Source organism: Drosophila gunungcola (genome assembly GCF_025200985.1).
Source record: "Drosophila gunungcola strain Sukarami chromosome 3L unlocalized genomic scaffold, Dgunungcola_SK_2 000002F, whole genome shotgun sequence".
NCBI lineage: Eukaryota > Metazoa > Arthropoda > Insecta > Diptera > Drosophilidae > Drosophila > Drosophila gunungcola.
Genome location: NW_026453178.1, coordinates 3024006 through 3036247, shown reverse-complemented (window position 1 = coordinate 3036247; position 12242 = coordinate 3024006). Strand labels below are relative to the sequence as shown.

Genomic DNA, 12242 nt, shown 5'->3' with positions numbered 1-12242 from the left:
ACACTGAATCGCAGATAGTATTTATTTTCTTCAGTAAAGTTTTTTGGTAATGGCGAAAATTATTTTGAATCACCTTCTTGTTGGTTAAATAAGTCTTAAAAATTTGTTTTTTTTTTGCAGCCTTTGTTTAACTTTGATAAATTTAAAATATTTAGAATTTGATTATTTCATATTTTATTGAATGTTAAGAAGTCCCGTAGAATAAACTTAAATCTAAGATTTCATAACTTTATTGTGATAGAATTTATTCGAATTAGTTTTACATAGCCCGCGCTTGAATTTTTATATGATTAAATAAAAGGCTAAAGTGTTTTTCTTTCTAATCATTACCTACCCCAGTCAAGTTATTTAAACTTAATTTACCTCCGTGGCTCATGGATGTATGTAGTCCCCTTTTGGCAGGTTCTTCAATTAAGACTCCATCTCTACCTCCATTTCCATTTCCAACTCAATATCCATCTCCACATCCAGCTGCAGTGCATCTGCTGCCGTGGGGCGATTACGCACGAAATCTGGCCAAGAGCGGACCCCATAAGTACGGCTCTGTGCCACCCAAATGGTCAAGTGATCGCCGGACTATGGCGCGAACGGACGCGATCGGTAATCGAATTAGGTAAACAAACACTCAATAAGGCGGGCGTACGTTGATAATGTGTGCATAAGCAAATAGGGGACGGGTCCTCTGGATGGAGAGGGACGGGATCTGGGATCTCGATGACCAGGTTGCGATTGCGGCGGCGATGACGGGCGAAAAGTAAATGAAATTTCATTTAGGTGGTCGCCAACGGCTGCGGACCATCTGCTTGTGTGAATGCTTGATTGTTGAAGTGCCACTCGATGGGGCGAGGGCGCACGCTACTCGCAGGGTTTTAGCACTGACGAAAATTACTCTTGAAATTGTCCCCAAATCAATACTTTTGCATTGTAAAATATTATCATTATTTTTTGTCCCATCTAATATGTTTTATTTGTCATTTTAAGTTAAAAGTTTATAAGCTACAAAATTGCATTACTCTCTTCACAACTGAGTTTAACATTACTTCATGTTTCCATTTAACACTTGATCAAATATGGATATTATTTAATATTTATTTAAAAATATTGGAAACTTAAAGACTGATTCTATCAAATATAAGTGTGAAAATGTTATAGAAAATCAGATACTTAACAATTTTTACGTTTTAGTTTTTATTTTAAATAAAAATCTTATAAGGAGTTATACAAAAAATATAGTATTTAACAAACTATAATTTTGACGTATATAAGAGAATTTCATTGATCGTTACAACTTCTTAAAAGAAAATATATTACACAATGTAAAACTAATAGTTATATTTTCTGACCGTGTAGCGATCGGTATCCAGATATTATTTACTTAGTAAATTATTCCTGTTCGATTGTTTGCGTTTGCTCTGGATCTCTGGCATGAGGGCACTCGAACGTCATCGTCAGCAACGTTCATTCATGATTTGCCTTTCACAAATCGGAGAAACATATATGTGCGAGTGTCTGGCGCATTGTGCACTTTGCATTCGAAGTTCGAACAGACAAATAAATACAAAGGCAGTTCTGATCAGCTTAGTGAGACATCTCATTATCGCCAGGTGAGTCGGAAGACCATAATACTATATGGTGCCGTACCGTTTCACATCCAGATTTGTGCACCTCGTCTTCTCATTCCGGAATCAATCCAGGTAATTGCTTTTTAACTCGGCATTCAGCTTTCAGCTTTCTGCTTCCAATCCCGCAGCCATTCCGGGAGCCAGTCAATTCGTGGGCTTTGATGCAATTTGGCTTCTGTGTGAGCCACTCTGCCATTTGGACCCTGTTCTGTGTGGCTCGCCGATCACGCCATGTGTAGTTTAGTTGCAGTTTCGATTCGCATCGGATTGCCTTGCCCAGGCAGCGCATCAATCATCCATCACGCACGAAAGACAACGAACCAGCCCGGCAGAGCAAACCTGAATGGCAAACGCCCCACGCCATGCATGCGATTGTATCCAAGGTTCAGGTTCTGGCAGGAATTTGGGATGCAATTTGGCTACCTCGCTGAACTTGGTCCCCGATTAAAATACCTTTCTAAAAAGTTTGCAGAGGCCTTCAATTGAAGGTTTATTTCTTTTGTGAAATTCTTTTAAACGAAATGGTTTTCTAATTCTATTTTACAACATTTAAGAAAAGTATTTAGGGGCATTATTTTAATCTAAATGATAAACATCCAGTTATTTATATTTTTCTAAACATTTCTTTGGCATGATTAACAGTTGCTGTTTCCAAAGATCTAACGAAACCATAAGCTTACCTACATTTTTGGCAATACAAATTAAATTATTTAATTTAAAAGCCCTGTTATTTTTCTATTAAATGTCGATAATTTGTTTATTTAGGACGATCATTATTTAGAACACACTTTGTAAACGCTGTTGATTATTGCTGATAAGTTTTATATAAGTTTTCTATTTTATATATTATTAGTTAATATTAAAGACTTTTCTGTTAACATATAATTTTGGTTTAGAGCTCAATTCTTAATTGATTTAATTGATTGAAGTTGTATTGTGACTATGTATTTACTTTTGTCAAAACGTATTAAACGCCTTTTAGCCGTGTTGATATATTTTACACATCAATTAATCATGACCTTGTTTATTATGTTTTTTTTTTAATACTGTTAAATATATTTTTTAAAGAACAGTCTTTTTCTAGGTAATCCGAGATAAAACAAAAACATTAAAAAAATTCTTGAAAACTACAATGTTTTTCAATTTTCAATAAATGCTAATGATTATTTATATTCATGCTTGTTTAAATGGGAATAGACTGTGAACTCAATTTTAAATTGAAGTGGTAATCGTGTATTGGTGTTTGAAAGTGCCTACTTATTGGGGCCATGGACTCGGCGGTAATGTTACCGAAAATTAAGTCCATTAGTCAGCGCAGAACATAAAGATTTAAAAGGTCTTAAATGTTACTATTTCAACTGCACGGTGAATTCCATTAATAACTATGGTAAATAAGGAGTTAAGTGCAACTAAAGGTTGACTTCTAACGCCCAATGTCCAAAGTTGATTTGTTGTAGCAAGAACAGAAAAAAGAGGCTTCCCCAACTCTTCTTCTTCTGCTTAGTCTTCTTCTTTATTTTTCCCCAACTCTCTCTTTCTCACTCTCTTGGTACCTCTTCTTCTTGCCAGTGTTTATACGAGTTTATAATTGTTTGATTTGTGTGCGCGCAGTGCGAGCAAATAGTTGTCCTGCTCTCTCATGCAAGAGCAAGAGAGAGCGAACGATTTCAACGGCCGCCATTATGAAAGTGCGGTACTCGCAAACCGGTTGGCGATTCAAAAAACCACTCAAAACCCGAGTGAAACGGTTCGAGTGGAGTGGAGTGACCCGGGTGACCAGGTGAAATTCAAGCGCTCATTGTGCTGAGAGCAGCTTTCGCGTGAACAACGTTTCAACGGAGCGCAGTGTTCGGAAAAAATTCTAAAAAAAATTGTAAGGAAAAAAGCAGTAACGTTTTCTAACTGTTTCTGTCGGGATCGGCTCGCGTCTGTGTGTGTGTGTTTGTGTGTGTGAGTGAGCAGCACGCTATGAATCTAATTGACCGCATTGCGTTTCCATTTCCGTTTCCGCTCGAACTCGCGTTCTCTATAATCGATACTTCTGCCTTGAATTTACAACATCTGTGACTGTGATTGTGACTGTTTTCTGTGCTCCACTTGCTGGAAAAATAATACCCACGATAACAAAAAAATATAATAACAATAAATAAAGGCGAAATTGATTAGAGCGATTCATAGACATGTTGATTGAGCCGTCTTTAAACCGTGACCTTGGCTCGCTTACTGTCGCTAATTCTGGCCTCTCGGCCGCGCATTGGAAAATGGAGCCCCATCCCCAACGCATCACATCGCTGGCCCCTCACGCTTCCAGTGGTAAGTGAACCCCAGCCTTAAGTGATCAGGAGTTAATTAGCCGACGGCAAAGCTAGGCTAGGGTGTTACCGAAATTATATACCGCTGTGCTGAAACTGATAACATGTAAATGGAATTAGGTCAAAGGTGTAATATTTCATGTGTCGAGAAAGCCATTAAGTTCGAATCAAACATTTAAATTTTAGTGTTCAATCCCCTACGGTTAAAAATCAATTGGATTCAGAAACCAATAATTCATATATTTTGAGGAGCAATTTAAGCGTTTTTATTGGAGCCAATAATAGAATATAATGTCAATTTGTTTCAACAAAAAAAATATAATAATGTTTTTGACTATACTAACAAATATACATAATATTTTAAAGCGATGAATTTTCATTCACGAGTAAAAAGTGTATCGGATTAACGATTCGGTGTATAAATTACATCAGATCATTTTCGGAAAGGATAATGTATATTCCTAGTTCTTCTAAGTTAAAAATCGTTTTTATTAAAGACTTTTTAATGTTTAGTATTACAGAACAAATTACAGAAGAAATGAAACTACAAGTGTTCATCCTAAGTCCTTTTAAAAATGAAACCTTTTCCTTAAAATAACACGTTTAAATATTCCTTCTTATTTTAAAGTTATATTTTTCGGTTATTTTAATCAGTTAAATAACTTACTAAGTGTAATACATTAAATTGAAAACTAAAGCTGTTGTCTTGTCAAAACCATTACCAAGAATAATTGAGTTTAGAGTGAGTCTTAAAAAAGTTTTTTTCTAGGTTCAAATCTATAAATTAAATAAATAAAAACTGTTACGCATGTCATATTACCAAGTGCGTGTCTCATTCTAGTCCCATTTCCTTGCTTTTCAGCTTTCTATACAAAGATAAACAAAACTGGTCCTCATTTGATGAGCGGCACAATTGATTAAGAGCCCGTACACAAATACATTTATATATACTCAGTTAGGCACGACTTAAGGTGTTCATATTTTTTTAAAAAATATTTACTCGACAAACAACAAAAGTGAAACGCGCATTTAAAACGCTAATTGACAATTTGAGCGACGAGTTGCCCAAGCGGAATGATACATGTATGTTTTTTAAGCAAAGGCAAATATAATATTCTGTCGAATTAACGTAATACACAGTTGTTTTTCAGCCAGCTGAGTACATATATTTTAATTTTCGTCATTGTGTACTGGCACAGTCTGTCGTTTCAATTAGCTTTGATAAATCTGCCCCGCGATTCAGAAGATTCGTATTCGTTTGCGTGTCGCCACCATTTTGGGCGATTAGAGCGTCGATCGTCGATCGTCAAATGGTATTTGTTGGGGGAAATGGGAACGGGGATACAGTTAATATACAGAGTCGTAGAAACCCATCAGTCATTTCGGTTCAGTCAACACAATTAACGGTTAATTTATCATAATTAACCATTGTGGCCGGGACAGCTAAAGCCACAATATAATGACAATGGCCAATTATCATTCAATTCGTTCAATTGCAGTAGTGGCAGCAGCAGCAGCAGCGGCAGCGGCGGCAGCAGCGGCGGCGGGATCGGGATCTGGAGCTGGAGCGGGTGTGGGTGTGGGTGGTGCGGGGGCCTCCACATCGCCCACATCTGTGCAAATACCGCACGGCGGCTTTGGCGGCGGCGCCTCTGGAGTTCCGCCGGGATCAGCCGGATCGACGGGGAGCACCCTCAACACGCTGATGTCGCAGCACCGCCTCCTGGAATTCTCCCGATTCGGCGGACTGCGTGGCTACGACATTGCCCAGCACATGCTAACGCAGCAGGGTGCTGTCTCCAAGTTGCTAGGTGAGTGGCGAACCCCTTCTTTCCCATTCGTTCCGCCATCAGATAACTAATAGGCACTTTGTTTTCGATTTGTTTGCTAATTTTAATGATAAACATGTTATTATCCTGCGAGCAACCCATCCCCATCCCCATCCTCCTGCTTTCCGAGTTATCCCTCGTGTGCGCAGCCGTGTAATTTGGCCACTTAAAATTGCATAAACTCCTTGCTGGCGGTGGCCAAAACGCGGCTGGCTCATTAATCAAAATGCGGCTTATTCGAAGGCTTGTTTTCCATAGTGGTGGTGGTTGGTGCGTGCTGTCCTTGCACTGGAAAGAAAATATTAAACAAAATATATGCAAATAAAATAAAAAACACAAGTATGCAGAAGAAAGAATAGAAAGTATAATAGATAGAAATTAACTTTTAATCGCTTTTTATTTTACCAAAATCAATCATATTATTTATTCGTAAAAACTTAATCTCACTTAACTTAACCAACCTAAAAGAGTGTTTAGATTATGTTAATGATAGCATGTTCTCACATAACCTAATTTGGTATATAAACTCTTAAACTTTTCTAACTTAAACCTGTTTATAACTAGCAAATACACGAAAAACACACTTAAAATATATATCAATAAATCGAGTTATTTTGAGGTTTTCTGGTTTAAGATCTTAAACTTTTTTCTTTAAACATTTTAGGCAAATAATTGACAGGCAAAACTAATTGCTAAAAGTAAAGAAATATAATATATTCTCTTAGTTCTCTAAAAAATCATTTAAGTGTGATTGATTAGCAAACTATAGTAGGCAACTGGGATAAAACAAATACCAAATCTAATCAAATTGACCCATGAAGAACCATTTAAATGTGATTTAATTTTCTCTTTTGATCAAAAGTATGGTGATATTTTTTCCCAGTGCTTGTACTGAGGTACCAGGTAGTGTTTCCCCTTTTATTTCTTCAGCAACACTTCATGTTGATTGGGCAAACAGATAAAGATATTAAAAACAAGGGATAAGCCTGGCTGCCAGCCAATAGCCCACAACAGATGGATTGCCAAAATCGCGATCGCATAGTCATAAATCGATTGTCTCATAATTTTGCGCTGTTGTGCTCTGGTTTTTGCAGGCTCGCTGCGACCACCAGGCTTAATTGGTGGCTCAAAGCCCAAGGTGGCCACGCCGACGGTCGTCTCCAAGATCGAGCAGTACAAGCGCGAGAATCCGACGATCTTCGCCTGGGAGATACGCGAACGCCTGATCTCAGAGGGTGAGTCTCCATTCAGATAATTGCAGCTAATCCGGTGGTTAGTCCGGCCCAGATTGATCGCTGATTGATCGGCGGCCGCTTTAAGCTTTAATCTCGCGATCTTAAATCTGACTTGGATGGTTGTTGGTAATTGCGTAATCCCGCCTTGCAGGTGTCTGCACCAATGCCACGGCTCCCTCGGTGAGCAGCATCAATCGCATCCTGCGCAACCGGGCCGCCGAGCGAGTGGCCACCGAGTTCGCCCGCACCGCCGCCTACGGCCTGTACCCGCCGCCCCCGCATCCCTATGGCAGCTTCACCTGGCATCCGGCTGGCAATGTCCCTGGTGGCCAGGGCGTCGTCCCCCCGCCGCCACCTCCATCCGCCCTGTGGTCCGTGGCCGCTCCCACGCTGGCCAACCTGCCGCCCAGTGCGGCAAGTGCGGTGCCAGCTCCCACCTGCGGATCCCTGAGCTCGGCCCACCTCATGGCCGGCGGTGCAGGTGGTGGACCCACAAATCGGGCTATTTCACCCGGCTCGGGCAGCCATGACACCCTGGAATCGGCCGACGAGAACAGGCACATAGACTCCGACTACCTGGACGACGATGATGAGCCAAAGTTCAGGCGAAACAGGACCACCTTCAGTCCGGAGCAGTTGGAGGAGCTAGAGAAGGAGTTCGACAAGTCGCACTATCCTTGTGTCAGCACCAGAGAGAGGCTGTCCAGTCGCACCAGCTTGAGCGAGGCGCGTGTGCAGGTAAGTCAGGTGAATGTTGATCACCCAAAAATAAGTAAATACATTCCGCACAGTGCAATGTCTTTAGTCAGAACGATTTATGTTGAAGATGAGATAGTTACAACATTAATTTTTACCTCGTTAAGAGGTGTTTTTGTTTGATATTAACATAAGTACCATAGTAACTCAAGTGTTCATCACATAAACATCGTAAATTTATTAGAGCTTAAAAAGACGTTTGACTATAAAGCGGTAATACCTGCTATTTAATAAGCAATTTATTGGTATAAATCCTGTTAATTATAAGCGATCAAAAAAGTTGAGGGTCTTATACTCTATTATAATTTATGATCACTATAATAAGCATTGCCTAAAATTCAGGCAAATTAAAGAGGATAATCAAAAATTTTTTTTAATTTTTTAAGTAACCCTTTCATCATTTAATCCCCTTTCGATTTTTCACCTTCAGGTTTGGTTCTCCAATCGGCGAGCTAAATGGCGTCGCCACCAGCGCATGAATCTCCTGAAGCGTCAGCGCTCCAGTCCCGCCAATCCGCTGCACTCGCAGCAGTCGAACGATGCGCCGGCCGGTTCGCCCACGCCCAGTAATCACAGTAGTGCCTCCACCTCAGCGCCAGTGGCTACGGTGCCGCCTCCTCAGCAGCCGATGCCCCTGGGCAGCGATCACTCGCCGCAGGCTCCGCCGCCCTCGGTGATGCTGCACCCCCTGCACGGACCGCCAGGTGGCCACCATCACCATCATCCTCTGCATTTGCCCACGCATCCGGCGGCCCTGCAACTCCTGAGTCACTACCACCAACAGCAGCAGCAGCAACATCAGCAACAGCAGCAGCAGCAGCAGCAGCAACATCAGCAACAGCAGCAACTATCACCCAGTGGATGCAATCCTGTGTCCATGGGTGGGGAGAGGAGTGCCTTCCGCAGTCTGGTGAGCTCTCCCTCGGCGGCTGCCTTCCTGGGACTGGCCCGGCAATATGCTGTGGCCGCCTCGCTAACGGTGGCCGAGGAGCAACGCTCCAGATTGCACTACTCCGCAGGGGGACTTACCACAAGCGGAGGTGAGGGAGCAGGAGCAGGAGCAGGACTCGCTGGCGGCTCAACCATGACGGTGGACAACTCGTCATCCGACTCGGACGAGGAGATCAACGTGCACGACGATTCGGATGGTGAAATTGAATCGCCGGCGGCGGCGGCAAAGGTGGCCCGCCTGTCATCCTCCGATGCGCCGGCAATACCGGCTACATTGCAATTCCTAAAGCATGACCACCGCTAGGCGGCAACATCTAATTGAAAACTTGAGTTGTGCGCGCCTCTGTGATTGACAGCAGCAACAGTAATAGCCACAGCAACAGCAACTACTGATTCAAATTGCAATTGTTGGGGATTTGTTGGACTGAAACACGAGATGCGACTATACTTTTGTGGGCAAACAAATCGAAAACCAAAGTTAAAATGCTGCTCACCTACTTGGCTGCGGTTCGGGGTCGCTGGAAAAAAAACGCAACAGCAGCAACATGAGCAACAGCAACAGCAACAGCAACAACAATAATGGGCGACTTAAGATTAGCTGAAATTGTAACTAATACTACGTACGAACACACGCTTGTCCCATTTTAATGCACATACTATATACCCATTGTGTACCCTCTAGTTATGCATAATTACAATACTTGTTCATTCGTCGGCTGCCGACTTACCTCATCACCATTTAAGGCTATAGCATATGCAATATATATCTCTATGTAACTCTAACTTTAAATAGTCCTAAGCCATCTATTTATGAATGCGTATTACGTAAGTTTTAGTTTTGGTTGCGTTTGAACTGATATTTTGTAGAGTAAGTGTTTTTGGCTCAAATCAAAAAGCAACCAAACTCCACTGAGTGAGAAACCAATAAAAAGTGCAAGAAATAAACAACAACTCTTTTGCTTTCTTCCCAAAAAAAATAAAATAAATAAATAACCAGGAAATCGGTTAGTATAGCCTTGCTTTGGTTTGACAACAAAAATACAATTTATTTGTTCGATTTCACGCATAATTATCCGTTCTAAGACACGCAAAAGAACACACCAAACACGGCCGACGAGCATAAATAAGCATTTAACACTCGAAAGCTTCTTAAAACGTTATTAAATATTAATACAATCAATATTCATTGTGTGACCGAACGAAGACAGAAGAAATGCTAACGAAATCGAAATCAAAATCGAAATCAAAACCAAAATACGCGCATAGAAATCGCTTAAATTTCGAACGTAATGGCCAATATGTCCAAATCTGGTAGATAACATCGACATTTTAATTATAACCAAATGAAGCCGCGCGCACACACAGTAAAGACAAACTATAAAAGATGCGATGGGTATTGGATATTGAATGGAATATGGTGGTATATCGAAGGGGTACTCCGCTGACCGATTAAAAATGCCGAGCCAACTAAGCACATAAATCAATGTAAATTATGGTGTTAACAAAAGGCGAGCTTGCAGGCTTGGATTGGATCGGTTTGGATCGTTGACTTTTTTAGGTTGGAAACCGGGTGGATGCGCGTCTTTATTTCTGGCCTGGCCGAGACTTAAATGAGCCGGCCTCTTCTCGGGGCCTTCGCATCTGATAAGCTGGAGCATGGAGCTCTTTCGTGTCGATACTTACAGGGATTTGGGATTTCGGACTTGCGACTTGGGTATTGGGGATTGGGGATTGGGATTGGGGATGGCAACGGCATCGGGTGACGATGTCCACAAATTCAATTTGCTTGGCTTTTTATGAGCATCTCCCATCCGACTTATTCTAATTTAGTGCGGAGCTGCTCGTGAGCATTCCTTTAATAAATTTAAATCACCTTCTATTGAAAATATTTTCACCTCGCGCCCATAAATTATACATTATACGATATTTATACAGTCTGCACCACGGCTGTGGGTCAGCCAAAACAAAATACGAATATGTATATCCGCGGCTCACGCTTATTCAATGGTTTCGTTTAGTGTACTAAATTTGTATTTTGAAGGCCTGGGGATTCCATCAACCTTTTTTGTTTTTTCGAAGAGCGTTTGGCAGGAGAATCCTCCGTTTTGATGGACCAGGGCAAAGTGGCGCTCTCATGAGCGCCATATAATCGCAGTCAAACATTTTTACGATCCACCAACTCCAAGTCGTATATCTACCATCCTCGGCGAGCTGATCAGTTGGCCACTTGATGAGTCCTGGGGCTTGGAGATTGTCCTGCAACTTTGTTGCCAAATGTTTGTGGCCCGCCGTTGGCTCTGAGCAGTTTTTATTGTCTGGGTTGGCGGAAATCGATGAACTTTACCAAGGCTCCAACGACAGATTCGTATTACACGGATAAAAAAAGGTTATTATTTTCAAAATCATAAAGATAAATAAATAACAATATTTGGTTATTATTATTTACATTAATAATTTATCTATAAGCTGGAAAAAAGGGAAAAGATGTAATGAAAAACAAAATAATTTAATTGGTGATCCCAAAGTTCTTTTTAAGATTTCTTAAAAGTACTGAAAAAAATTAATATTTAAGGTTATACAATGTTAGACATGGTGTTTAGTAAATATAAAAATGGAATCTTTGTTGAACTATTATCCTTTATCTTTTAAAGTTAAACTTAAAACATTTTTTTATTTTTAAAGACGATGATTAAAGATGCATATGGAATTTTGTTTTTAATTTATAAGTAAATTTAATTATTGGTACGATATTTTTTTTCCGTGCAGCTGAATCTGCAGGGCTCTACAGGCAAGGAGCCGGTGATAAATCTGTTGGCGAGCCGGCGCAACATTGCCATTGCATACTTCTAAATGGACCATAAACGTGCGAAGTCGCAACACCAGCAATAACTAAAGTTAGTTACGTTTACTAATATGACAACAATGTTGTTCGTGGCCCTTCCCCTTCCCCTTCGCCAGCCGGCGATGCAAATGCGAGTTAACCAGTGCCAGAAAGAGACAGGCGAATATCATTCCCAGATTGTGAATGGGAATGGGTGTCGTTATTCCGCCATTACGTTTACGGCTTACAAAAACAAATACGTCAAATGCAAGGGTCTCCCTGAGCTCCAAAGTCCCCTCCCCGGCAATCAAACACGCGAAAGCAATTAAGTCGCACGGAACCATGGGCTAAAGGATCTGCAATTACATATCGTATGGTTTTCATATATGTAGGCACGAACTCTCTACTTGGAAAATCGAAAAATCAAAGAACTTTTGTATTTTTAAGGAAGTGAATTTGAAAACATTCAATTACAAGAAGGCTTAAGCTTATTTGTAATATAATCAAGGGCCTAAACAAGTTGTTTTGATTTAATTTATCCAAAAGGTAGCTCTAACAATCATTTTGAGCTTATAATTAGCTCTTAAATTATATGTAAATATATCAACAAAGTATTTTTTTTCTAGCCTTTGCAACAATTACCCAGAAAAGTGGTTATTAAAATATGACATACATATTGGCAATTTTTAAATTTAAAGTAAATTTTTAAAAGGGCT

General features: G+C 40.5%; 2 protein-coding genes across 2 annotated transcripts; both read left to right on the top strand.

Moving 5' to 3' along the window:
- Nucleotides 1-1537: 1537 nt before the first annotated feature.
- Nucleotides 1538-2285, top strand: LOC128257514 (uncharacterized). The gene is made up of 2 exons (XM_052988554.1): nt 1538-1694; nt 1751-2285. Exon 2 carries the CDS (start codon nt 1854-1856, stop codon nt 2106-2108), a length of 255 nt encoding a protein of 84 aa, XP_052844514.1. The 5' UTR covers nt 1538-1694; nt 1751-1853; the 3' UTR covers nt 2109-2285.
- Nucleotides 2286-3437: 1152 nt separating this feature from the next.
- LOC128257564 (paired box protein Pax-6) lies at nt 3438-9656 on the top strand. Its single transcript, XM_052988625.1, has 5 exons — nt 3438-3935; nt 5434-5745; nt 6858-6998; nt 7150-7736; nt 8185-9656. Exons 1-5 carry the CDS (start codon nt 3803-3805, stop codon nt 9007-9009), a joined length of 1998 nt encoding a protein of 665 aa, XP_052844585.1. The 5' UTR covers nt 3438-3802; the 3' UTR covers nt 9010-9656.
- Nucleotides 9657-12242: the final 2586 nt, after the last annotated feature.

What these genes read in the sequence shown, in the direction of transcription:
- LOC128257514 (XM_052988554.1), top strand. Translation starts at nt 1,854, where the DNA reads ATGTGTAGTTTAGTTGCAGTTTCGATTCGCATCGGATTGCCTTGCCCA.
- LOC128257564 (XM_052988625.1), top strand. Translation starts at nt 3,803, where the DNA reads ATGTTGATTGAGCCGTCTTTAAACCGTGACCTTGGCTCGCTTACTGTC. An exon ending in TGCTGTCTCCAAGTTGCTAG is followed by an intron (nt 5,746 to 6,857) that starts GTGAGTGGCGAA and finishes TGGTTTTTGCAG; the next exon opens with GCTCGCTGCGACCACCAGGC. An exon ending in TGAGCGAGGCGCGTGTGCAG is followed by an intron (nt 7,737 to 8,184) that starts GTAAGTCAGGTG and finishes TTTCACCTTCAG; the next exon opens with GTTTGGTTCTCCAATCGGCG.